Source organism: Sapajus apella, unplaced genomic scaffold (assembly GCF_009761245.1).
Source record: "Sapajus apella isolate SASKATOON/1434 unplaced genomic scaffold, GSC_monkey_1.0 scaffold38, whole genome shotgun sequence".
Classification (NCBI taxonomy): domain Eukaryota; kingdom Metazoa; phylum Chordata; class Mammalia; order Primates; family Cebidae; genus Sapajus; species Sapajus apella.
The window spans coordinates 5,706,246-5,731,524 of NW_022436978.1; the positions used below are offsets into that span (position 1 = coordinate 5,706,246).

Consider the following 25,279-nt stretch of genomic DNA (forward strand, 5'->3'; position numbering starts at 1 on the left):
TTAGTTTGGGGAGAATTGACATCTAATAATATTAAGCCTTTCAGTCTATGAACATGGTATATCTTTGCATGTATTTAGGTCTTTAATTTTTCTCAGCATCATTTGTAATTTTTTTTGAGATGGAGTCTCACTCTCTTGCCCAGGCTGGAGTGCAGTAGTGGGATCTCAGCTCACTGAGATTGGGTAGTGTGATCTCTGCCTCCTGGGTTCAAGCAATTCTCCTGCCTCAGCTTCCCCAGTAGCTGGAACTACAGGTGCCTGCCACCATGCCTGGCTAATTTTTTGTATTTTAGTAGAGACAGGGTCCACCATATTGCCCAGGCTGGTCTCGAAATCCTGAGCTCAGGCAATCTGCCCGCCTCGGCCTCCTCAAGTGCTAGGACTGCAGGTGTGAGCCACTGCGCCCGGCTGATTTCTGTATTTTGACTTTGTATCCTCTGACTTTACCAAAGTCATTTACTACTTCTAGGAACTTTTTTGTATATTCTGTGAAATTTTCATAGACAGTCATGTCTGTAAGTAGTGACAGTTTTATTTCATTCTTTGCAATCTATATGCCATTTTTTCCTTGCCTTATTGTACTGGCTAAGACTTCTAGTACAATGTTGAGTAATGAGAGAGGACATCTTTCCCTTGTTCTCAATCTTAGAAGGAAAGCATTCAGTTTTTCACTATTGTGTATGATGTCAGCTGTAGGCTTTCCTATTATTCCTATTTTCCTGAGAGTTTTAAATCATAGTAGATATTGACTTTCATCAAATAAGCAGATGATCCTTTCCTGCATCTAAGCAGATGATCCTATGGTTTTTCTTCTTTATTCTGTGAATGAGCAGCAGCAGACTGAAGGAGCAGCACCTATCTTGAGACATGGCAGTTTCACATGGTAGCTCTTAAAGTTTCAATTTGATCATGATATAACTTCACTTCCGCTTATTACATCCTTTTGACTAAAGCAAATCACATGACAGGACTACACTTCTCTCTTTGGGAGGGGCAGAGAAGTCACATGGCAATGGGCAGGCCTATATTATCTTATCATAGGGAGGGCAACAAGTAATTGGAGTCAATGATGCAGTCTATCATGCACGTTTTTCTTAATTATGTATACAGGTTAAATATCCCTCATCCAAAATGCTTGGGACTAGAAGTGTTTTGGATTTTGGACGTTTTCAGATTTTGGAATCTTTGCATATATATAATATTTTGGAGGTAGAACCAAAGTCTAAACACAAAATTCACTTATGTTTCATATATACCTTAGATGCATGGCCTGAAGGTAATTTATAATATTCTTAATAATTTTGTATATGCAACAGTTTATGTACATTAACCCATCAGAAAGCAAAAGTGTCACTATCTCAGCCACTCCTGTGGACAGTCTGTGGCATCATGTCAGCACTCAAAAAGTTGCAGATTTTGAAGGACTTCAGGTTTTTGGGTTAGGGATACTCAACTGGTATAAAGTTGTATGTATGTATATGTTAATGTGTTAGAAGAAGAAAAAGATTTGGAAGGATACATGAAGTGTGTCTTTTCTGTATTTTCTAATTCTTATACAGAAATCTATTTTACAATGAAGAAAACATTACTTTTTGAGAAGAATATAAATCTGGTTTTATTAACTACTGTATTCTAAATATGATTCCTTGTTTTAGATACTTGGAATTAAAAAAAAAAAACAGATACTCAGAATTTTTAATCTGAAAGGACTATTGTTTATTCTTTTCACTACTTCTGCCCACATTACTCCCCCAAGTTTATGGATGCAGAAACTGAAAAGCTAAAATGATTTGCTCCAAGGTCATGTAGACTTGTAGAAAATTCATTTAGAGCATGACATTATTTGAACATCAGAAAGTGAGAAGGAAATCTTGGGAAATTAGTTTCTGAGAATTTGAGGTAGTTTAAAATGTTTTAACCCAAGTAATCACCAAGTTACTCTAAAAAAATACCTGAAAAGAGAAATTCATTCGCTCTTTTACAAATGTGTTTGCAGCACCCACTACTTTATCTCCCACTCGACAACTGGAATTTTGAGTGCAGTAGCAAGCATTTCTAGATTGTAAAGTGATACATATTATGATATAAAGGATGTGTTGGGATTATAAAAGATGCATAAAGTATTATCGAGGACATTTTTCTCAAGTTTGACATTTGAGAGACCCAAGTGAGTAATCATAATAATAACTAAGGTATTTGGCTACTTATAATGTGCTAAACAAAGCTTTATGCATTTTACACGTATTTGTTTATTACTCTTAAAAGCTTCATAAGGTAGGTACTATTGTTGTATGCGTTTTAATTCGTTGAGGAAATCAAGTTGCAAAGAAGCTAAGGAAGTTACCAGAATCATCTGACCAATAAGTGGAAGAGCCACAATTTGAACTTGAACAGACTTGCTTCGGAGCCCATGATCTTAACTGCTACTTACACCATATCTGCAGAAAGAGTCTGTACATGCTGTTTTAGGGTCTCAGGCTGGAATGCAGAGGTGTGATCATGGCTCACTGCAGACTCGACCTCCTGGGCTCAAGTGATCCTGCTGTCTCAGCCTCCCAGGTAGCTAGGACTGCAGGCGTGCACCACCAAACCTGGCTGATTTTTTTGTTTTTACTTGTTTTCCTTGAGACAAGGTCTAGCTCTGTCACCCAGGCTGGAGTGCAGTGGCGTGATCTCGGCTCACTGCAACCTCCACCTCCCAGGCTCAAGCCATCCTTTTAACCTCAGCCTACCAAGTAGCTGCAACTACAGCTGCACACCACCACGCCCAGCTAAATTTTGTATTTTTTTGTAGAGACAGGGTTTCACCATGTCACCCAGGCTGGTCTCGAACTCTTGAGCTCCAGTGATCCGCCTACCTTGGCCTCCCAAAGTGCTGGGATTACAGGTGTGAGCCACTGAACCTGGCTTGATTTTTTATTTTTTATATATTTTTTTATTTTTTATTTTTATAAAATAACGGGGTCTTGCTATATTGCCCAGGCAGGTCTTGAACTCCTGGGCTCAAGCCATCCTCCCGCCTCTGCCTCCCTAAAAGCTGAGATTACAGGCGTGAGCCACAGTGCCCGGTGATTTTTTATTTTTTATAGAGACAGAGTCTCATTTTGTTGCCCAGACTGGTCTCAAACTCCTGGGCTCAAGCAGTCCTTCTGCCTCAGCCCCTCAACGTTCTGGGATTACAGGTGTGAGCCACTGTGCCTAGCCCCTTAATACCGTTTTCTAATACTGTGATTCCTTGCTAAACAAGAGTTGAATCCAGGTTAAATATGTACATGAGAAAATGAGGTAAGCATAAAAATAAGGAGCCAAATCGTATCAGGCAGTTGACACACAGGTTTAGTAGATTAGAAAATTGTACTTTGTATATGTTTATTTTTGTATTATTGTTGTATATTATATAGCTTAGCAGTTACAAGCATGGACTTAGAGTAAGACCTGGGTTCAAATTCTGGTTCACTGCTTCCTAGTTTTTTGCTCTTGTGCAGCTTGAAAGGTCAGCAAATGGAAGCTGCTGTTTTTTGGTGGTGTGGATAGCCTGTGGTGATGGCTGCGTTTCTTTCTCTTTTCTTGATCAGGTGGATTTGTTTAAAAAGAGTCTTCTGTTGATTCCTATTCATCTGGAAGTCCACTGGTCTCTCATTACTGTGACACTCTCTAATCGAATTATTTCATTTTATGATTCCCAAGGCATTCATTTTAAGTTTTGTGTAGAGGTAAGTTAATATACTGCCTATGTTTTCATTTATTTTATGATTGGCCAAATAGCATCTTAGCTCTAGATAGAACAGCAGCAGTCAAAACAGTTTATTTCATGAAAATCCTCTAAAATATTAGCTGAGAAAAGGACTGGACGAGGAATTCTGGCTGAGGAGAGGATCTGTCTCAGATCCGGATCCCACTCTGAGATACTCTACTTGGATATTCTCTGCTTTTCCCTTAAAACTACATCTTGAATGTGGTTAGAAATTGTTTTTCTTGGATTATCTTAAAGCTAAAATTGGCTTGTATCTTCAAAATAACTCCTGTAGAATAAATTAGAACCCAAGAGAATCAATTGACAAAATATTACTGTTCAGCTAGTAACAATTCAACAGGATAGTGTGATACAAAATCAAGAAAAATCAGTAGGTTTTTGGATTTTCCTGCACTATCAGGAACCAGCTAGGAAATGTAACTGGAAATAAGGTTCCATTTATAAAAGCAACAAAACATAAATAAACCCAGGAATATGCCCTAGCAAGAAATGTGGAAATTATTTATGATGAAAACTTTTAAAGCTTTATTTAAGTACTTAAAAGAAATCTGAATAGATGGGAGAGAGAGACCTACATGTAAAACACAAAACTGTAAAAGTATTTGAATGAAATATAGAAAATGCCATGTTCATAGAGTGGGGAAGGACTTCTTACGTGGAACCAAAGAAAAGACATTTATCACAAGTTTGATAAATTTAACCACCTCATAATTTAAAACTTCTGTCTATCATAAAGTTTAAAAGACAAGCAGCAGACTTGAAGAAAATGTTTATGATGTAAATAACAGACAATGATTATCCAGAATACATAGAGAACTCCTGCAAATGAATAAGGGGAGGATAAAAGGACCTAATAGAAATGGTCAAAGGCTAATTCAGTAAATTTTAGGAAAAATACAAATAACCATTTAAAAACACATGGAGAGATGTTCAGCCTCACCAGAAATAAAAGAAATGCAAATTAAAACTACATCAGTTACATTTTTTGCCTATTATGTTAGAAAAAGTGATGCTATTAAAGTGTTTATGTGAGCGTAAGGAAATAGACGTTCGTGTATTTTCTGGTGGAGTGTATCTGTTGATACAGCCACTTGGGGATAACTACAGTTCTCATCAATTCTAAGTGCTTTGTAAATTAAAAGATGCAAATTCTGTTGCATATCAGTTTGATTTCTTGGTATCCATAAAAATGCTTGTATATGCACATAAGGATGGGGCATGTACTAGGATGTTCATGGCAGCATTATTTATAATAGTGCAAAATGAAACAATCTCAGTTTAGCTCTATCGAGAGAATAGCTAAATACACTGTGGTACAGTATACCCATGCTACTAAACTGACCATAGCAGTTAAAAAGAATACAGTAGACCTTCAAGTCCTCAAATAGAAAGATGTCCAAGGCATAGAGTTTTAAAAAGCCAGTTGTGGAATGATACAGGATAATACATTTACAGAAAAAAATACATGTATATGTGTATATATACAAATCCATGCATGTGTATATATACAAATCCATGCATGTGTATATGTAGGCACATAATATATATATTTATTTGTAAGTAAAAAGATGGGATCTTAGCATTTTTTATATCAACGATTATTACCTTTGGGTAATTGTAGAAAAGTAGGACTCAAAGGGGATTTGGCCTTATTTGGGATATTTTAATTACAAGGAGAATATTTTGGCCTTATTTTGGGATTTTTTTTTCTAGCAAGGAGAATATTTTCTTGAATTATTTGTTTAATTTACATTTAATTTAAAAATTAAGTATAATGCAAATTATGAGGAAAATCAAGTTTTCCAAATTCACATTTTCATTTCCAAGAAATCCAGGAAAAATCCCGAAAACAAGAAGCCTCCTGGGAGGAGTTCTCTTAACTCCAGCCCAGAAGAGTTGGTACAATACCAGTTGTGAGCATTCTTTTCCAGTTCCCTTCCCCTAATTCTTGCCCATCTCTCAACCAGCATATTCTCATACTGACCAGAGCCTGTCTATATTGTCTCTTTCCTAGACAAAGCTGCAAAGATATAACCAAAAGTGCAGCCATATCAGTGCCTTTAAGAATCAGATTCTGACAGGCAGAAGACAGCAGAGGTGTCAGGAAAATTGTTTCATCTAGGAAATATTTCATGTGCCTCTTGCTTTGTGCCAGGCACTGATGCTGAGGAGTCACGTAGGGTCCAGACAGACATTTGCCTTCATGGAGTAAATGATGATTAAACAGGATTTTGTTTATAAAACATGCAGTTGGGTTCTAAGTCGATTCTGAATCATTAGGACCTGCAAAGTCACATTCTGCACAGTCATTGAAAAATTCATCTTCTGAATTTTTGCCCAAGCCCTCCTGCAGAGTTCTTTCCTTTTCAGCAAAATTATAATTGGCCTAATAATTTTGCACATTTACGAAAAGACCTTAAGAGCAGACTTCTTTTTGGTGATAGCTAGAAGTAATTTAGAGCCAAGTACAGTCAGTCATCCAGGCAGGTGGGGTCAAGCTGTTATTTGTTTTAAGAGGATGTGGGGGTTGTAGAAGTGGCTCTTAACTAAGAGTTAGGGGCCTATATTTCCAAAGAATTGATGAAAAATTTAAACAGTTACCACATAAATGTGTAAATTCCATGACAGCAGAGACTACAAGAGTTTTATTCACTAGTGTCCCCAGCACTTGAACCATTATAGAGGCTCAGTACATTTTGAGTGTGATGACCATTTTTAAGGACAAATATTTTTTGCCTATATTTTATTTAAGAATTTACATATACTGGCTATACATGGTGGTTCATGCCTGTAATCCAGCACTTTGGGAGGCCGAGGTGGGTGGATCACGAGGTCAAGAGATTGAGACCATCCTGGCCAACATAGTGAAACCCCATCTCTACTAAAAATACAAAAATTAGCCGAGTGTGGTACTGGGTACCTGTAGTCCCAGCTACTTGGGAGGCTGAGGCAGGAGGATCACTTGAATCTAGGAAGTGGAGGTTACAGTGAGCCGAGATTGCAACACTGCATTCCAGCCTGGCAACAGAGTGAGACTCTGTCTCAAAAAAAAAAAAAAAGGAATTTACATATACTGCTTATTCTGAGAACTTGTTTAAAGGGAGAAGAGCAACATGCTCTCATACTTAGTTAAGTATTTGCTTTCACCATATATTTTTTCTTCTGAAGAGGTGGCTTCCAGTCCACTTTTTTTTTTTTTTTTTTTTTTTTTTTTGAGTCGTAATCTGTCTCTGTCACCCAGGCTGGAAGGCTGGTGTGCAGTAGCCCAGTCTTGGCTCATGGCTGCGCCTCCCAGGTTCAAGCGATTCTCATGTCTCAGCCTCCAGAGTACCTGGGATTACAGGCTCACACCATCACGCCTAGGTAATTTTTGTATTTTTAGTAGAAACGTGGTTTTGCTGTGTTGGTCAGGCTGGTCTTGAACTCCTGACCTCATGTGTTCCTCCCGCCTTGGCCTCCCAAAATGCTGGGGTTACAGGTGTGAGCTACCACATCTGGCCCCAGTCCACCTTTTGTTGGGGGTGGGATGGGAGTGGGTTATTCACATAACCTCTGACTTCACTCTTGATGTGAAGAGAGATATGCACAGAGGTTGAGGGCCTTGGGGACATTTTGAAACTTCAGCAGACTTCATCTTGGTAGATATTTCAAAACTGGACTTGACCATATTAGTATTCAGAATGAATTTTAGTATAACTTTTCAGAAACTGAATGTTAACCTTTACTGCAATCCTCAAAAATAAGGAGTATATCAGAATATGTAAGGCTGGAATGTTTTTCATTTAGTTTTAGTTATTAATGATGTCTGCAATGGGTTCCTTTCCTCTGTTGAGCATTGGCAATGATAAAGACTTTCTTTTTGACTTGCCAGTATGTACATTTCAAATGCAGCAAGCTGACTTACTGCTAGGAAGGGCTAGCTAACCATCTCAAAAAATGTTCTGATTAAACAAATGCCAGTGTCCACAGTCTTAGTACATACCTTGAATACAGAAGATATGAGTCCTCCTTAACAATATGAAATGAAGAGTCTGAAATAAAGTTCCAGCTTTAGCTGGGAGCAGTGGTGTGCGCTTGTAGTCCCAGCTACTTGGAAGGCTGAAGTAGGAGGATCTCTGGAGCCTAGGAGTTCAAGGCTGCAGTGAGCTATGACCATGCCATTGCACTCCAGCCTGGGTGACAGAACAAGATCCCATGTCTTAAAAAAAGTTTGTTCCAAGCTTCTTAATGCATACTTTTCCCAATTATGGGGCCACAGCCTCCTCCTTTGCTTCTGTCTGCTGTGGGCATGTTCCATTTTTCACCAACTGATGGAACACAGCATCTGTGTTGTGGTTTCTTTTTAACCAGAATATAAGAAAGTATTTGCTGACTGAAGCCAGAGAAAAAAATAGACCTGAATTTCTTCAGGGTTGGCAGACTGCTGTTACAAAGGTAAGTATGTAATAACAATGAAATCCAGGCATGTCCAGGGGATGGAATTATCTAAGGGTGGGTGCCTTTAGGAACATTTGAAGACTGGTGACAGAGCTACCAAGGAGAGCCTGGAGGCTCTAGGGAGGCAGCTGAGAATAAACTTCAGTTTAGTATTCATCATCTGCTGCTTAGTTGCCCAGTGCTTCCTGGGAGCAAATCACTTCAGTCATTTCCTCCCTGAGGCAGTTGCTAATGATGTATTTGCTTTTCTGGGGAAAAAAAAAATGTTTTTTGGGTGACACTTGCCTCTTGTGTCTTGGCTCTTATTTCTAGATGACCCATATAGACCCAGAGAAATGCTGAAATGACTATTTGGATCCACTGAGGGGGAAAGTGCACTGGGCTACTTGCCAGGCATGTGGGGAAAATAGCCCAAGAGCTTCAGTCTCAGCACAGTCTGGATGCAGTGCCATGTTTGGCCCATGACATTCAAACTGTGGGGCAGAGTGCCCAGGCACAGCTGCTCATTCCTGTTGTAAATACCAGTGTCTTCCATTTATGGTTGCGCTGTATCGTCAGTGTTTTTGTGCATTAGAGCTCATTTGATCCATATAACCTGGGAGGTAGACAGCACATTTAGGAGTAAACATCATCTTTATTTTTTAGATGAGAAAACTGAAGCCCAGGTGTGATTTTCCCCAAAGGACATCAAAACTATTGATAGTCAGGTCCTTGAACGCAGGTCCATCTGGATCATTGACACATGTTATAGGCAGGGTCTTGAAACAAACCTTTAAGCCAAACCCAAAGAGACAAGATTTATTAGTTCATCCTTAAACTGAATCAATGCTGAATTTTAAAATTAAGCTTAAGTTTTGTGTTTTGAATAACCTAGTATACCAGTTCAAGCCAGAGCTGGTAAATTCACTGAATTTACTTGACTAAAAAATCTAGGTATTCTAAATTTAGTCAGGATCTTCTGTATTCCCACTTTGGGCAGAATACAGTAACCAGTTATTTTAAAAACATACTGTTGGCTGGGCACAGTGGCTCATGCCTGTAATCCCAGCACTTTAGTAGGCAAAGGTGGGAGGATTGCTTGAGTCTAGGAGGTCAAGACCAGCCTGGGCAATAGTGAGACCTCATCTCTACAAAACAAACAAAATTAGCCCAGCTACTTGGCAAGCTGAGGAAGATTGCTTGAACTCAGGAGACTGAGATTTCGCCACTGCACTCCAGCTTGGGCGACAGAGTGAGACCCTGTCTCAAAACCCCAAAAAACAAAAACCATACTATTTACCTTCATGATTTCTTTCAAAGAATAGGACAGGGTTGTGTGATGTGAGATTGAAAGTGAAGACTGCTCAGCAGAGTTGTTACCATCCTAGCATCCAGAGGCCAGGCCTGTGTTCTCCCAGCCACAATTCCATTTTGACTCTGTTGTCAGTGAATTGATAGCAGAACCCTGATCCAAATGCATGTTTTTAGAGTAGGTTTTTACATTTGATTTCCCATTTCTCATTTTTAGGTAAAACATTGTTCTACAATTGTGATTGCCACTTGATAGCTCTTTTTATGTGGCCAGGTGCCTCCATAAAATTAGATGCTTGAAATATCAAAGGATATACCAGCTGTCCTGGAGAGAGAAAAGTTTCCTATCTTTTGCACATTTTTCCATAAAGGAGTTTTTCTTAAGAGGAGTAATTTATCTTATTTTAATGACTCTCTTGTTTTTCCCCTCAGTGTATTCCACAACAGAAAAATGACAGTGACTGTGGAGTCTTTGTGCTCCAGGTAAAGAAATACTGTTTATTCAGAATTTATAATGTGTGAATTGAGTTTGTTGGGTTGAGAGGGGAGTTATGGCAGTTCCCGTATGTGTACATGATGCTAGGTCCCTCCCCTTTATTGCTGAAGAGCAGTAGTTTCTGCATTTTCAGATGTTATCATTAGGAAGAACCACCTTCCAGGGACCAAGAATGACCTGTGGGTATCATCCGTGTCTCATTGGAGGTTATTAGTAAGCCACATTGGAGACTGACTTGAATTTGTCTATATCATAACCATTGGCATCTGCAGAATTTTTTTAAAAAACCATTGGTAAGCAATCTGCAGGTCTTTGACACAGAGTGATTAAATTTTAAATATGGTCCACATTGAAAAACTGCCATCTCATGCTGTAGATCTCCTTAGAGATCAAAAAGGGCTATTGAAGAAATTCAGTTATGTGTGTGTGTATATATATATATATATATATATGAAGGAAATTACAGAATTTAATGCATGAATTTAGAGATTTGCAAAGATCTTGGAAGACAGGTTCATTTGTATACCTCATACATGTTTGAGGTTTTGTAAGCAAATTCAAGTTCCCACTTAAGGGCCATGATAGATCTAGCTGCACACTCAGCAGGTTGCACTTCGGGAGGAATTTAGGCCTTTTCATCAAGTTGCTGCTTTTCACAATATTGGGTCAGGAGGGAGAGGCAATCCCAAGCCATATACTAACTTGTTCAATTGACTGTAATTTGGGCAAATGTTGAAAACAATGTGTTTTTACAGTAGTTTAAACAGACATGAAAATGCTGTCTTACATCGGGGGTCCCCAACCCCTGGGCCACGGACAGATGCCATTTACATTAGGTTATCATAGGAGCATGAGCCCTATTGTGAACTGCGTATGCAAGGGACCTAGGTTGTATGCTCCTTATGAGAATCTAATACCTGATAATTCATCTTGAAACTAACCTCCTCCCCTCACTCCCACCAGTCTGTGGAAAAACTGCCTTCCATGAAACCAGTCCCAGGTGCCAAAAAGGTTGGGGACTTCTGCCTTAGACTCTATTAGGTCTGTATTTAGTAAAATATAACGGGCTGGCACACAGCTCCAAGTGCCACTTAAGTATTTCTGGGACCTTTGCAGTACTGCAAGTGCCTCGCCTTAGAGCAGCCTTTCCAGTTTTCACAAGAAGACATGCCCCGAGTGCGGAAGAGGATTTACAAGGAGCTATGTGAGTGCCGGCTCATGGACTGAAACTCAGCAGGGACTCTGGGAAGTCTGACCAAGTTGGAGCAGATGGTTTGTTACTTGAATCTCCAAACACTTAGTTGAATTTTTACAGATATTTCAGATCAGTGGTGTTGGGCCACTATTGTTACCTCAAATTTATTTTTTGCCCTTAATTCTTTCTCCAGCTACCATGTACTATTGTTTAATGTTCAGTTTGGTTTCACTTTTAATTTTATGGATTCTGTGCGTCCCCCATATTTAATATTTATTATTCAAACGCATGCATATAGACAGAGCATGCAGTGAAGAGTATTATAAAAAAAAAAAAAAAAGCTTAGTAGATTTGGTGCAGCTTTTGAAACTTAGTTAGATGTGAACTGAATACAGGTTTCAAATTTATTCCCAGAACCTAAAAATGCAAGATGTTTTTGATACAACATAACTCTGAGATTACTTAGTAAGTGTTCCCTGGGGCATTAAGGGTAGCTAGGAGTGGTTTTGACAAATCCAGTCCTGTTTTACTTTTACCAGTGGCACCTTTCACTGACTTCCCTCTCCAAGTGAGTCTTAGAGAGTGCAATTCATTCCTTTTGAAGGGCGAGATGTAAGTGGTCATAAACTGACTGGTGTGTTCTGTTTCAGGAGGCACACTTGTAAGCACAGTGCCTGCTTTGGGAAGAGTAAATTAAGGTGTGAGAAAACGACAGCAACTTTGGGGGCCAGTAACAATGACAGATTTCAGTCGTGGTTTTAAGAATTATAATACATGGTGTACATCTTATAAAGGCTTTTGCTGGGATAGTGAATTCCCTGGGTTTTTCTGGTTTTGACCTGTTAAAAAACTCTCATCCCATCAAACCTAGTAGTCAAACAAATAAGAATGCAGCTAGGAGTAATTTGTAAGTTGTCATTTCCCTGTGTTGCCTCCCAATTGGAAGAAGTTAAGGTTTACCAAATCCATTTCTATTTTCAAGGGTATCTGAAATTTAAACATTCAAAATTGAAGACTGACTAATTTTAGATCTTTTGCAAGTGGCTGGAGAGAAAAGGGAAGGTAGTAAAGGCAACTTACTCCCATGGGAGTGTAGCAGCTGTATCAGGTTTTTTTCTCCTGTCCCTTTAGTGATCTCAGTAACATGCAGGGCACATCTGGTTTCTGCATGACCAATGCTGACACTAGCACAGTTGTTTTTTCTCTTTCTTTTGAACTCATCTTCTGAAGGAAGGTCTAAATGGCCTTGTCCATACACTTAGCTGCATTAGGATTAATGTCATGCACCTTACATCTTTAATCCAGCCTTTTGTGACATTGGAAAGGAAAGTTGTATGTTAAACCTACCCAATTATCTTTTCTGAATCAGGGGAGGAAAAACCACCAGTATATGTATGAGAAACTCAGAAGTTTGAATAGAAAAACACCAAGTAAATGGCAGAAGATACTCAAATTTATGCCTGGGTAGGTTTGGGATGTTGAAAAAGCTAAACTGTTTAGTTTCACATGGCCCTAAGGTATGGCTGAGAGAAGGCTGATGCCAGCAGTTGAGGACTGAGTCAGACCATGTTTACATGCAGGGTTCCCAACACCAGGGGTGACACTGGGAAGCAGCCCCAGCACCTTTCTCTCCTGAGTCCTCCAGACTCAAAATCCTTAATTTAAAACCAGGTCAGTGTTTCTTACTGTGTTTCAAGTCATTACAAAGACTTAGAGTAGAGGCACTTTATGCTGCTATAGGTAGGGTTCTGTCAGCATTAGGAAAAAAGAGTTTAAGGTGAGGAAGAGTTTTTCATGAGTTTTTCAAACATAGTTACACAAACATGAGATTTTTCAAAACATACGTCAGACATTTGCCTCTAATTTTTTTTGGTGGGCGTGTGGTATACCAAAGTAGCTAGTCACTGGGCTATTGATTCAAAATGTCTTGTACTTCAGAGTGAGGAAGTATTTCAGTTCTTCATTGACAGAACATGGCATGCAGAAGAGACAGAATTGTTCCTGTAAGAAAATCAACGCCCAGAGCATGAGCTGCTGTTTCCTCCAATGTGCGAAACGTGAGCCATCCAAATCCAGTGACTCTCACTTTCAGCTTAATGCTTCATAGGGCATCTTGAGGTGTGCCGCCCAGCGTGGCTTAGACTACATGTTGAGTTTGGTCTTTTTTCCCTTTTTTTTTTTTGGGACAGAGTCTCGCTGTCACCCAGGCTGGAGTGCAGTGGCATGATCTTGATCTCTAAATTAGGTATAAACTTCTGTTTAACTTAAGTCCTAAATCAGAATGTCCTTTTTTTCTGATGTTTACAGTAATTGCTTCCTTGGTTAATAAAGGTATTTTTGAAACACTCTGGACTGTTGGTGAAAGAGGCAGACGTGGTTTTACTGGTACTAGTTTGGCACTGAACTGTTTGGGTGCCCACGAGGTAGGCAGACCTTATACCCTTTTTTTACTCACTCTGTTGCCCAGGCTGGAGTGCAATGGCACAATCTCAGCTCACTGCAACCTTGGCCTCCTGGGTTCAAGCAATTCTCCTGCCTTAGCCTCCCGAGTAGCTGGGACTACAGACACACACCATCATGCCCAGCTAATTTTTGTATTTTTAGTAGAGACAGGGTTTCACCATGTTGGTCAGGCTGGTCTCAAATTCCTGACCTCAGGTGATCCACCTGCCTTAGCCTCCAAAAGTGCTGGGATTACAAGTGTGAGCCACTGTGCCAGGCCTAGACCTTATGCTTTTGAGGTTGAGTGCAGACCTTGTGCTAACTAAAAGCTACTTTTGATGAGCCTTCAACAAGCTGCCCAGTCCTGTCCTCAGCAAACATACCAGGCTGTAGTTACTTCTTTGCAGTGGTCTTTCCTTTTGTTAAATCCATAGCAATGAATATAGATTTAATTCATCTTTTAGTTAAGTTCTCTCAAGAATCCTAATCAACTTTCTGTTGGCCTCTTACGGGGAAAAGAAGTTGCTGCCAATAATCCCCAAACTGTTTTTGGCTTTGCATTCCCTTTTCTACCTAGCACTGAATCTGAGTAACATTGTCATCCTGGATTTATAGTTGGAAGAAAACAGTAACAGACCTAACTGGGACTCAGCCAGCACTAGTCTCATCTTAGCTGCCCTTTTTCTCTGCAGTTACAGTTTACTGCATCCCTGGGCTAGAAGTAATTGGGGGGTCTGGGCAGGTCAGACTCTTCAGGCAAGACAGTCTGTTAATAGTGTGAAATAGGGATACTGATTCCCTGCTCTGCTTAGTTAAGAAACGGAATTAAATCAGCAGTTATAAAGCACATACTTCTGTTACGTGCTAGGCTCTGCCTCCTGGCCTGTAGATAATTAAGACGACCCAGGGAATACCATCAGAGAAGTGCTAATTGCATTTGGGTGTTACAAAAGCAGACCTAGACAGGCTGTTCACTTAACTGGTAAATGTTGGTCAAAAAAAATTTATTTAAAGATTATCATCGTATGAAATTACAGTACTCAACCCTTCTAGCAAAATATTTTTTTGAAAAATAAACTAAATGCCTTTATAAACTTGTGTTCTCTTGTGTTGAAAAACATGTACTGTTTGGTAGTTTTTTTCTTATGACATTCCAGTCATGACAAGGGTCATGTAAGAACAGTGAGTGGTGCAGGCAGGCCCTAACCAGCTTAACCTTAAAGCAACAGCACCATCCAACTGAATTTTCTATGATAGAAATGTTCCGTATTTTCGTCTACAACAGTAGTCACTAGCCATATGTGGGTACTGAGCATTTAAAATCAGGTTAGCTTGACTGAGAAGTTGAATGTTTAATTCTCATACTTCACCACCTATATTTATTGTGGTTCCCTAATCTTAGTATACATGTTTGAATTTTCACTTTCTCTGATTAAAGTGACAAATAAGTCATCAGATGCTATCCATGAGAAACAGGAAAGAATGGTGCAGTAGAAACTCATATTTAGTGTTCTCAAGCCCAAAAAACATAAGATCCTCTTAATTCAGCCCCTATTTCCCTTCCCCTGCAATCATCCAGAGTATTTTTTCTGGAAAACTAAGCTATTCTTCCATCAGTAGAGGTTGTTTGGTGCCTATTTTATCACTTTCACATCATCATCAGTGTTCTCTCCTCACATGCAGCCAGTTACTTCCAACTCTCCATCAAAATGGACGTGCAAATTTCCACATTATTCATAGAATCCCCCTAGAACTCATTCATGTGTAGTCCAGAGTACAGGAGTTCCGGAACACATCCCTCTTTATAAGGCAGGAAACGGGAAGTGACAACGGTAAGTTTGTCCAACTTTATTGAAACCTGTTATATAGAAGGCAATTCAAATAAAACCACTGTCTCCTGTAGAAATATGAGTTAAGTTTTACTACAAAAGAATATAAAATACATTAGCTTAAACTACAATATAAACAAATTTTTTAAATGAACAGTGTATCCTCATTAAATGTTTGCAAAGTTTCTTCCTAAGCACTTTCAGATTTCTACTCACTGTAACATGAGAGATGTTCACACTAAGGTACTTCAGTCCCAACTTTCACAAACTATTGGAAGTTAGAGAGTACTCTGTTGCTAAGTGAAAAAAATTTGTGATTTTTCATATCGGGGAAAATTATACTAGACTAACAGTTTTAAATGAATAACTCACATGTATTAGAGAAAAATCACCTCTTGCCTTACAAATACAAAATAAATTCCCTAGACTCCCCTTCTCTGTAGAGACCATCAGCTCACTATGAAGGCTTGAGCCTCAGTAAGCACAATTTGAGGAAAAAAAACAAGACTTCACCATGAGAAATGGCTAAAAGCACCATCTCCTACAGGAACCTTCTGTGATTGTTTCTATTAAACATTCTAACTTCAACATCATTTTTTAAACTCACTCCATTCCTAACATCACTGGAAACGAAAAGGGTAAATTTGATGGTCCTCATGTCAAGGCAGTATTTTCACTGTCATTTGATATTTTATGCCATTTCCTACTGACAATGTCTCCCCTAACCCTGAAATTATATAGAGGTTCTACGACAAACCCTTGCTTTTGGCTTTAGGTATAACATTGACATCTTTGGAAAAATGTGTCAGTAAATACTCAAGTTCTGGCCTCATTTCCTGATGTGTAAAGCATGGAAGCAAGGCTGTCCTGTATAGATTGCTTTTGCACCAACTATTTAGGAAGGTCCTTGATCTCTAAGCTTGCCTGTAGAGATTAACATTCATCGAAAACAAATTCAGTTGTCAAATACCTGTTCCTAATTTAGTTCAAAGCCATACAACATAGCACAACTCCATTTGTTTTATGTTTTGCTTTGTTTGTAGACAAAGGTATCTTGCTATGTTGCCAAGTCTGGTCTCAAACTCTTGGCCTCAGCTATCCTTCCTTTCAGCCTTCTAAAGTGTTGGGATTACAGGTGTGAGTCACCATGCCTGGCCCCACCTCCATTTATTAGGCATTATCTCATGCAAACTTAAAATTAAAAAAATAATTTCAGGCCCCGATGTAGACCACGAACCTACTTAACACTCAATATGGTAAAAACAAATGTTTTTAATTTTTCTAGTCTTCCTAAAAGAAGTATAGTGGTTTTGGCTAAAGACTGATCAACATTATAGATCCAATCTGTTGTCAAAGAACACAGTTTCTGACCTGGTAACAAAATTGTTCTGATATCTGACACATGGCCAAGATTCTCAGACAAGAATAAAAGGGATTCGTTTGGATTCTGTTCTTTAATAACTTTCAGAGGAGAATCAAGAAGAGGCTTTCAGCTCAGTAAAGACACTGATCAAAGCTTGGTAAAAATGAGCTTGTATGCAGACTTTAAGTGATGTTCTTCAACAAATTAAACAGGCCAAATGAGTGTTTTTCACTGATGGAGCTCTCACCACTCACTGATTCTGTGCCAGTTTTCCATAGCCTCCTCTCCCAGCATCATAGTCCTGCCGATACTCATCCCGTACCTTTAATGAAAAGAACAGTTACAGTATAGAGAAGAATGGTAAAAAATACGCCTCCCACAAACATGTCAGTGAAACCTGTTCAGATGCCCTAATGTGAACATTTCAAGCAGGACCTATGCATTGACCTATGCAATGACCTTCAACTCATTTCAGTGCATTTTGCTTTCCTTGTAGATATTCCTGCAGGTGGAAGATATCTAGCCCCTAGCAAAAATTCAAGAATGGATGCTTGTTAGAAATGTACAGAATAGACTATTTCAGGGTTTAAAAAATCAATTTCCCCAAACTGTTGGGTGGTTTTTACATCCACTTCAAGCCAAGATTATATAGACACGAAGTTATTTATAAAAGAGTAAATATAAATTGCCAAAACACCTGTCATTGTGACTGGAATCCCAGGCAATGGCTGAGCCCAGAGACCCTTCTTGCATACCTGGCCCCCAGATCGCCCACGGCCGTACTGCCTGCCCTCCTTAAAGCCTGCGTCCCAGTCTGTGCGAATGATTCTGTCATCTAGACGAGTTCCATTTATGTACCGCATGGCATTTTCTGCATCTGCTCGTGAGTAATATCTTAAGTATTAAGGAACACTAGCATTTTTGGAAATGGGAGAACAACATATAAATGAAGCTGAGTTGTTAAAAAGTGTAAGAGCTAATCCAACCAGATGTAGTGCAAAGACAGCAATTCAGCTTGCAAAGGCCTGTTTGCAATTGGTCTAGAAGCACATAGTCAAATGTGACACTTACCCATGGCTACACTGATCATGATTTCCTGGACATTCCTGTTGATAATTTTTGGTCTCATCATCTCCATATTTTGGTTTACAAAATATGAAGTGCATTCAGTGCAGGTTTAGACCACTGTACACTTCTTATCCAAGAAACAAGTGCCATATATTCAAGTTAGGTGCTACATATTCCAGGGCAACCTTAATAAAGAGGTTACATGTGGAATCACAGTGCGTTTCACTAAAGGAAAGATTCAAGGTATCAAGAAGGTAGTAGCTCCCAAACCTACTTAATCAGAGAGATCTCCATTTAATTAAATGTCTATCTGGGAAGACCTGCAAGCAGGAAGACTTTTAATCCCAGACAAGTAAGACAATAGTGTTCTCAATAAACCATCTGGAAGAACTAGTGGCTTTGATGTTAGCAGGCCAAAATAAAATCTCTTTTCATTCTAGCACTTGGGAAACCCACATATCCCCAAGGCAAGCCAGCAATCTGGGAGAGAAGCCCTGCCTGGGTCCAGTGAATCAGCATTCTTAATTATGAACAAAAACCCAGGGATTACCAGACACTTAAGGAAAATTTTCAACCAAAACAAACATAAAATCAGGGCACAGAAAAAAAATTCAAAAGAAACATTAGATTGGGTCTGCAAAACTTCTCCGAATATTAAATTGAATGAACAAAACATAAAATATAGTAAAAAGAACATAAGATACATTCAGGAGGTCCAATATTTAAACACTCTGAGTAAGGTAATTAAATGATCACAAGTAAAGTTTTGGTTTTTACCTATACAATCAACTTATATACATCTACACAATGAAATACTATACAGCTATTTTACTTAAAAAAATTTTTTTCTTCAAAGATGGGGTCTTGCCCTGTCACCCAGGCTGGAACACAGTGGCACCATCACAACTCACTGCAGCCGTGAACTCTTGGGCTCAAGTGATCCTGGGTCTACCTCAGCTTTCTGAGTAGCTAGCACTACAAATATGAGCCGTCAAACCCAGCTACACAGCTATCTTTAAAACAGACCTACATGTGCTGAAATGGAACAATAAAAAAATTATTTAAAAAGAAAACCAGCACATGAAGTACACTACTGCACACCCACAGGATTACTTTTTGAAAGACGCCCAAGAAACTGGTAACTGACTGCTTCTAGGAAAGGGAATTAGGTGTTTAGAACAGAACGAGGTTTTTATATTTTCACTATGCTCTTTGGAATTTTTTTTTACATGAAGGGCAAATATTCTTGAAAAACTTTTTCTTAACCATAAACAAAGCATGGATTTCAAGACAATGTAAATAGTAGCAGCTTTCATAGTGTAAGAGCAGAGATAAATATGACAGAAGGTAGAAGGGAGATGAAGGAAAACGTAGGGACAAATGCAGAGATGCTTATGAGCTAACAGCCTCACTTTTTTTTTTTCAAACAGGCAATCAACCACTCTCAGCTCTACCCTGGTTCAACAGCTACATTAAACACAGGAAGGATACTCCACAAAACAGAATCCACATGCTGTTTTCTTCATTTTATCCAGACCCATAATGATTTTCTTTATGTCACCACTTTTGCTGAAGAGTTCATAGATTTGTTCTTCAGTTGTGTAAAAAGAAAGATTTCCAACATATAATGTACAGCTTTTCTTGAGTAATTTTTCTTGTTCTTCATTGTCACCCTAGAATTTCAAATAGAAACAAAAGTTAAGCAACTTAAGAGCCTTGCTTAAAAAGTATTTCTAAGCATGGTAAAAAACATTCATTAATTCTGATTTGGAAATCAAATTCTGTCATCCCAATCTACCACAAATCCCTTGCCCAAAAAAAGGGGGGATTGTTCATATTCTCTGAAGCACTTATGGAAAATCCAGACTCTTAACAGAGAGACAGTCTCAAAAGCTACACCTCATACGACAAAATAACTTCTACACCAGACTCTCACAAGTAGCTTGCCTTTTCCATGTACACACCATATCCTCAGCACTGCATCCTTTAAACCCAAGTTTAAACTCTGGACCTTGACCTAATGTATGAGAAAGGGCCCTTTTATCCTCTACAGTGAAAAATAAGTGGATTTTCAGAGAGTTCCTCTTTTAATGCACCTATAGTAACTGTTCAAAGCAACAACTTGGATGCTTTACATGCTCATATTTTTCTGAGTTGAGGAAAAAAATGTAGCTATCAGTAAAAAACAAAACAAAACAAAACAGACCTCATTTTCCTAATGGGCTTCCAAATTGGGATGAAAGGATGAAACCAAAGACAAGAATATAACTGGGCTTCATCCAGCACAACTGACAAATCCCTGGCTAATCGAGGTCGGGCGCAGTGGCTCACGTCTGTAATCCCAGCACTTTGGGAGGTGGAGGAGGGTGGATTGCCTGAGGTCAGGAGTTCAAGACCACCCTGACCAACATGATGATGCCCCGTCTCTACTAAAAATACAAAAAAATTAGCTGGGCATGGTGGTGGGCACCTGTAATCCCAGCTACTTGGGGGGCTGAGGCAGGAGAATCGCTTAAACCTGGGAGGTGGAGGTTGCAATGAGCCAAGATCGTGCCATTGCACTCCAGCCTGGGCCTCAGAAGCAAAACTCTAATCTCAAAAAAAAAAATCCACAGAACAATACTAAGTTAAAAAGAGGTTTCCAGAACTATGAGACATTAGACAAAGTAAATTCCTGTCATTTTACTGCTGTCACTGATTTGTTAACATGGATGGGGCATCTTCTTTTTCTACTTCCTCACACATAAGTAAGGTCCAAATAAATAGCCTACAGTTTAGTACTTAAGTATATGAATATGGATTCCATTCACAGAATGCTAGAAATTCCACATGACAGTATGGTATTACTGTCTAAATAAAGCTCTAGGTTTTAGACTGAAGAGATGAATGATAGACAAAGTCAAAAGTTTTCTGTTTTCATTTCACAAGACAAATTAAGTTAAAAATGGTTAGGACGTGGAACTGTCTAAAGCGTAAAAGTGGTAGAAGTGCAAATCATGCCTGGCACTTAAGTATTTAAAAACTTGACCAGCCGGGATCAGTGGTTCACATCTGTAATCCCAACACTCTGGGAAGCCCAGGCAGGTGGATCGCTTGAGTCCCTGAGTTTGAGACCAGCCCGAACAATACAGGCAGACCTGTCTCTACAAAAAGCCATAGGTAATGGTGTGAACCTGTGGCCCCAGCTTCTCCAGAGGCTAAGGTGGGAGGATCACTTGGGCTCAGGAGGCTGAGGCTGCATGATCCGTGATTGTGCCACTGCACTTCAACCTGGGCGACAGAGCTAGTCTGTCTCAAAAAAAAATTTTTTTTTTTTTTTTTGAGACATAGTCTCACTCTGTCGCCCAGGCTGGAGTGCAGTGGCGTGATCTGAGCTCACTGCAACCTCCGCCTTCTGGGTTTCAAGCGACTCTCCTGTCCCAGCCTCCCAAGTAGCCAGGATTACAGGCAACCACCACCATGCCCAGCTAATTTTTGTATTTTTAGGAGATGGGGTTTCACCATCTTGGGCGGGCTGGTCTTGAACTCCTGACCTCGTTATCCACCTGTCCCGGCCTCCCAAAGTGCTGGGATTACTGGTGTGAGCCACCGTGCCGTGCCCGTCCTTGAATAAATAAAACTTTTTTTGAGATGGAGTCTCGCTCTGTTGTCCAAGCTGGAGTGCAGTGGCGCAATCTCAGGTCACTGCAACCTCCGCCTCCTGGGTTCAAGCATTCTCCTGTCAGCCTCCGGAGTAGCTGGAACTACAGGCGCATGCCACCACGCCCAGCTAATTTTTTGTATTTTGAGTAGAGACAGGGTTTCATCATGTTGGCCAGGATGGTCTCGATCTCTTGACGTCATGATCTGGCCGCCTCTGCCTCCCCAAGTTCTGGGATTACAGGCGTGAGCCACCATGCTCGGCTGAATAAATTTAAGAGCTTCCCCAATTTGCTGTCAAACAAAATTTGCTTTTCCCTACTTTAGTAACACATTTCACACATTCTCCCCACTTACCCTCTGCTATGTGCACCCCTTCATTTCCCAGTCACAAGGGGATTACCCCCCCCTTTTCTGAATCCTCACTACTTCTCTCTCAACTCACTTCTGCTTAGATTCTGATTACTTCCCTCCATTTATAATCCACACTACAGGGAATTGTGAGCTCGTAGAGTGCAAAAAACTGTCTTCCCTCTCTCCCTGTAGGGTTTAGTACAAGGTTTTAGCAACAACACTCAATAAACATTTACTAAATAACTGGGTTAATGAGTCCCGCTCCCCGCAATCCTATTCCATCCCTGCCTTTGTTGATACTGAAAAGCCTACTCTGAATATCTGCAGCCTCCCCCTTTTCCACAAAATATAGTGATATAGCATTCGATATAGTCTGGACTAAAAATTTCCCTCTTCTGAAATGCAGCAATTCTCCCATCTTTAAATCCCCAACATGCCCAGTTTGACGGGTCCACTTCCCACTCCGAAGCTTCCCCGAGGGCGGAGTGAGGACTCCACTTGTGTCTCCCACGCGCCGCTAACAGTTTCCGTAGGACCACCCTCCTAGAGAAGGGGCCCGAATCGCCGAAGGGCACGGCTTCGCTGATTTAAAAAAGTAAAAAGCCCCGTATCTGCATCAGAAAGGCGCCTCTACAGACTCAGGGAGTTAGGACACCCCTCCCCCTTGTTACAGAGTCCCCTTCCAGAGGCAAAACCGTGGAAACGGGAGCCACTACTACTACTACCACTCAAACCTCTCGGCGATGGCCGGAGTACCGGGAGTGCCTGCGAGGGACTGGGAAAGCGAGCCTCAAATTCCCATTCTTCCAGAGAAAGTGGCTTCACTGATAACCAAACGCCCTTCCAGCACCCATTCCCTGCCTCCCCAGCAGGCACCGAGGCCCCGCTTGGCGTTTGGGGACTCCAGCATAACGGGAGGCAACACAACGAGACAAGAGCAAACCGTTTCTCAGCGTTCTGGCCCAGGGCCTTCCCCTCTCGCGGCCCGGCCTCCCTCACCCGGAAGTGTTGGTCCCGGTACTGGCTCAGCTCCACGTACGAGTCGCTGCGCAGCGCCTTCAGGAGGCCACCCGACATAGTGCAGACACGCGGACGACAATGCGACGACTACCGACACGAGGCGGTGGCTGCCGTGGCGGAAGCGGAAACGCGCGGAGATGCGCATCTTATTGGAGCCAATCCGGGCGGCAGTGTCGTCATCAAGCTGCGCGGGCGCAAAAGGCGTCCGGTCGGCCCCCGCGCGGCGGAAGGCAGGGGACTGAAGGCGAGGGCGGCGCGCTTCGGGTATCGGGCGCCGGGAGAGGATGGTGCTCCGACGGCTGCTGGCCGCCTTGCTGCACAGTCCGCAGCTAGTGGATCGTCTATCGGAGTCGTGGCCTATCCGACGTGCGGCGCAGCTCACAGCCTTCGCACTGCTACAGGCCCAGCTGCGGGGCCAAGACGCGGCCCGCCGCCTGCGGGACCTCGCGGCTGGGCCCGCGGACTCCCTGGGCCGCCGCGCTGAGCGATTCAAAGACGCTTTCACCCAGGAGCTACGCCGCGGCCACCGGGGCCGCTCAGGGCCACCACCAGGTAGCCAGAGGGGCCCGGGCGCAAACATTTAAGCCTGGGCTGCGCGGGGCCGAGGCCGCTTAGTTTCCCTTCTGGGCTCTATACTGGCCTCGGCGTTGAGGGGTCATTCCGGACACTGCGCGCGGCTCCGAATCCTGACTCTGATTTTTGGCCTGCGGATATCCCACTCAGAAGAGCCTAGGCCAGACCGCCGTCTCCGTTGAAGTCTTGTGATTGGACAAGGCACAGTGTGGAGAAAGACCCCGAAGCCTAACAGAGATGAAGATGGGCTGGGTCCAGTCACAGCACCTGCGGAGAGCCACCGGCTGAAGCCACAGAGCCTTTCCTCTGCAAATGGGATTGAAACTCTTGACAGATGCTGCTGAATCTGCACGGGTATAGCAGGACACTTAATTCCAGAGACAATATGGATGAAAAGACCACCCTACAGTTGCCAAAATCCTTTGATTAAATGTGTGAGCTGATTAATAAACATGAGTGTGATACTTCTCAGGCAAGATGGATTAAGAATACTGGGGACTGTAGGCCTATGGTAATAATAAACACGTACTTTATGAAATGAGTATTTATTCTGTACTGGGACTTGCTAATAGCACTCTGTGTGTGTTTGTGTCATCTCCTTAAAACCACATTCACATGAGGAAGCAGGGATGGGGTGGTCTCACTGTGTTGCCTCGGCTGGTCTCAAACTCTTGGGCTCAACTGATCCTCCTGCCTCAGCCTCCCAAAGTGCTGGGATTACAGACAAGAGCCACCGCAACGGAAACAGAGGCTGCTGCTTAAGCTGCCCAAAGCCTTGCAGAGTAGGATGTGGGCAGAGGCATTTGACTGCTGGCCTTAAGTCCTTAACACAGCTCTGCAGCATTTATCCTGACGCTGGATGCCTTCTTTCTCCAACCCCCCACCATCAGGCATTAAGACTACTGCCTAGGAGCAGGGTGTGGTGGCAGTTGCGTCTGATCCCAGCCTCTCCAGAGGCAGGAGAATCGCATGAGCCAGAGATGAGACCAGCCTGGGCAACATAGCGAGAACCTGTCTCAAAAATAAAAAAGACTGCTGCTTGCCATGGAACGAGCTACCTGGACTCCTATCCCTCATTTTAGAGGGTCTGGGATACAAACTAAGACTATGGTCCAGCTAGTTAGTGGACCCATGATTAGAAAATCCATTGTATATAGAAATGTCCTGTCATTTGAAGCTCCTAGCTAAATTTCTAATATTTCTTTAAAGACAGGGCCTAACTCTTGCCCAGGCTGGAGTGCAGTGGCACAATCGTAGCTGTCACTGCGACCTCGACCTGTGGGCCAAGCAGTCTTCCTCCCTAGTTCTCCAAGGTAGCTGGATTAGAGGCCCATGACACCATGTCCAGCTAATTAAAAACGTTGTTGAAATGGCATTGCAGTTTGTGGCCCAGGCTGGTCTTAAACTCCTGGCCTCAAGTAGCTCTCCCACTTCAGCCTGTCAAAGTGCTGGGATTACTGGTGTGAGGCACCACACCCGACTCTGATCATTTCTAATTAGGCAACACAATCATGTAATCATGCAATCTAGAAAACTTGAAGCCATAGGAAAAATTTAAGCTGGTAACCAGATGCTGGCTGAGCATTGTATGTTCTCTACTTTCTAAGAGAATGATTCCACCGCCCCCACCCCCCAACCAACTGCGATGGAGCCTTGCTCTGTCACCCAGGCTGGAGTGCAGTGGCACGATCTTGTCTCACTGCAACCTCCGCCTCCCGGGTTCAAGCAGTTCTGTCTCAGCCTTTCAAGCAGCTGGGATTAAAGGTGCCCGCCACCACACCCAGCTAATTTTTGTATTTTTAGTAGAGATGGGGTTTCA

The 25,279-nt window shown here is 41.5% G+C and overlaps 3 protein-coding genes across 5 annotated transcripts in view; 2 read left to right on the forward strand and 1 right to left on the reverse strand.

Annotated features, from left to right (window-relative positions):
• Positions 1–19,502, forward strand: part of SENP5 (SUMO specific peptidase 5) — a 65,385-nt gene extending 45,883 nt beyond the window's left edge. Inside the window, exons 7-11 of one of the 3 annotated variants that reach the window (XM_032298146.1) lie at positions 3,576–3,713; positions 8,105–8,188; positions 9,914–9,964; positions 11,094–11,249; positions 19,305–19,502. In XM_032298146.1, coding sequence (XP_032154037.1) covers positions 3,576–3,713; positions 8,105–8,188; positions 9,914–9,964; positions 11,094–11,204 — 384 coding nt within the window. In that variant the 3' untranslated portion in view covers positions 11,205–11,249; positions 19,305–19,502. Of the gene's footprint in view, positions 1–3,575; positions 3,714–8,104; positions 8,189–9,913; positions 9,965–11,093; positions 14,709–19,304 lie in introns of those variants that run through there. The other 2 variants (XM_032298145.1, XM_032298147.1) reach the window with 2 other exon arrangements.
• On the reverse strand, positions 15,447–23,048 carry NCBP2 (nuclear cap binding protein subunit 2). Its single transcript, XM_032298154.1, has 4 exons — positions 22,867–23,048; positions 19,366–19,547; positions 17,562–17,700; positions 15,447–17,128 (listed from the first exon to the last, which is right to left on the reverse strand). Exons 1-4 carry the CDS (start codon positions 22,942–22,944, stop codon positions 17,057–17,059), a joined length of 471 nt encoding a protein of 156 aa, XP_032154045.1. The 5' UTR covers positions 22,945–23,048; the 3' UTR covers positions 15,447–17,056.
• Positions 23,049–23,067: 19 nt separating this feature from the next.
• Positions 23,068–24,002, forward strand: NCBP2AS2 (NCBP2 antisense 2 (head to head)). The gene has a single exon (XM_032298155.1). The coding sequence runs from the start codon at positions 23,172–23,174 to the stop codon at positions 23,469–23,471; it is 300 nt and encodes a 99-aa protein (XP_032154046.1). The 5' UTR covers positions 23,068–23,171; the 3' UTR covers positions 23,472–24,002.
• Positions 24,003–25,279: the final 1,277 nt, after the last annotated feature.

What these genes read in the sequence shown, in the direction of transcription:
- NCBP2 (XM_032298154.1), bottom strand. Translation starts at nt 22,944, where the DNA reads ATGTCGGGTGGCCTCCTGAAGGCGCTGCGCAGCGACTCGTACGTGGAG. An exon ending in ACCGGGACCAACACTTCCGG is followed by an intron (nt 19,548 to 22,866) that starts GTGAGGGAGGCC and finishes TTGAAATTCTAG; the next exon opens with GGTGACAATGAAGAACAAGA. An exon ending in GTGGGCGATCTGGGGGCCAG is followed by an intron (nt 17,129 to 17,561) that starts GTATGCAAGAAG and finishes TTTTCATTAAAG; the next exon opens with GTACGGGATGAGTATCGGCA.
- NCBP2AS2 (XM_032298155.1), top strand. Translation starts at nt 23,172, where the DNA reads ATGGTGCTCCGACGGCTGCTGGCCGCCTTGCTGCACAGTCCGCAGCTA.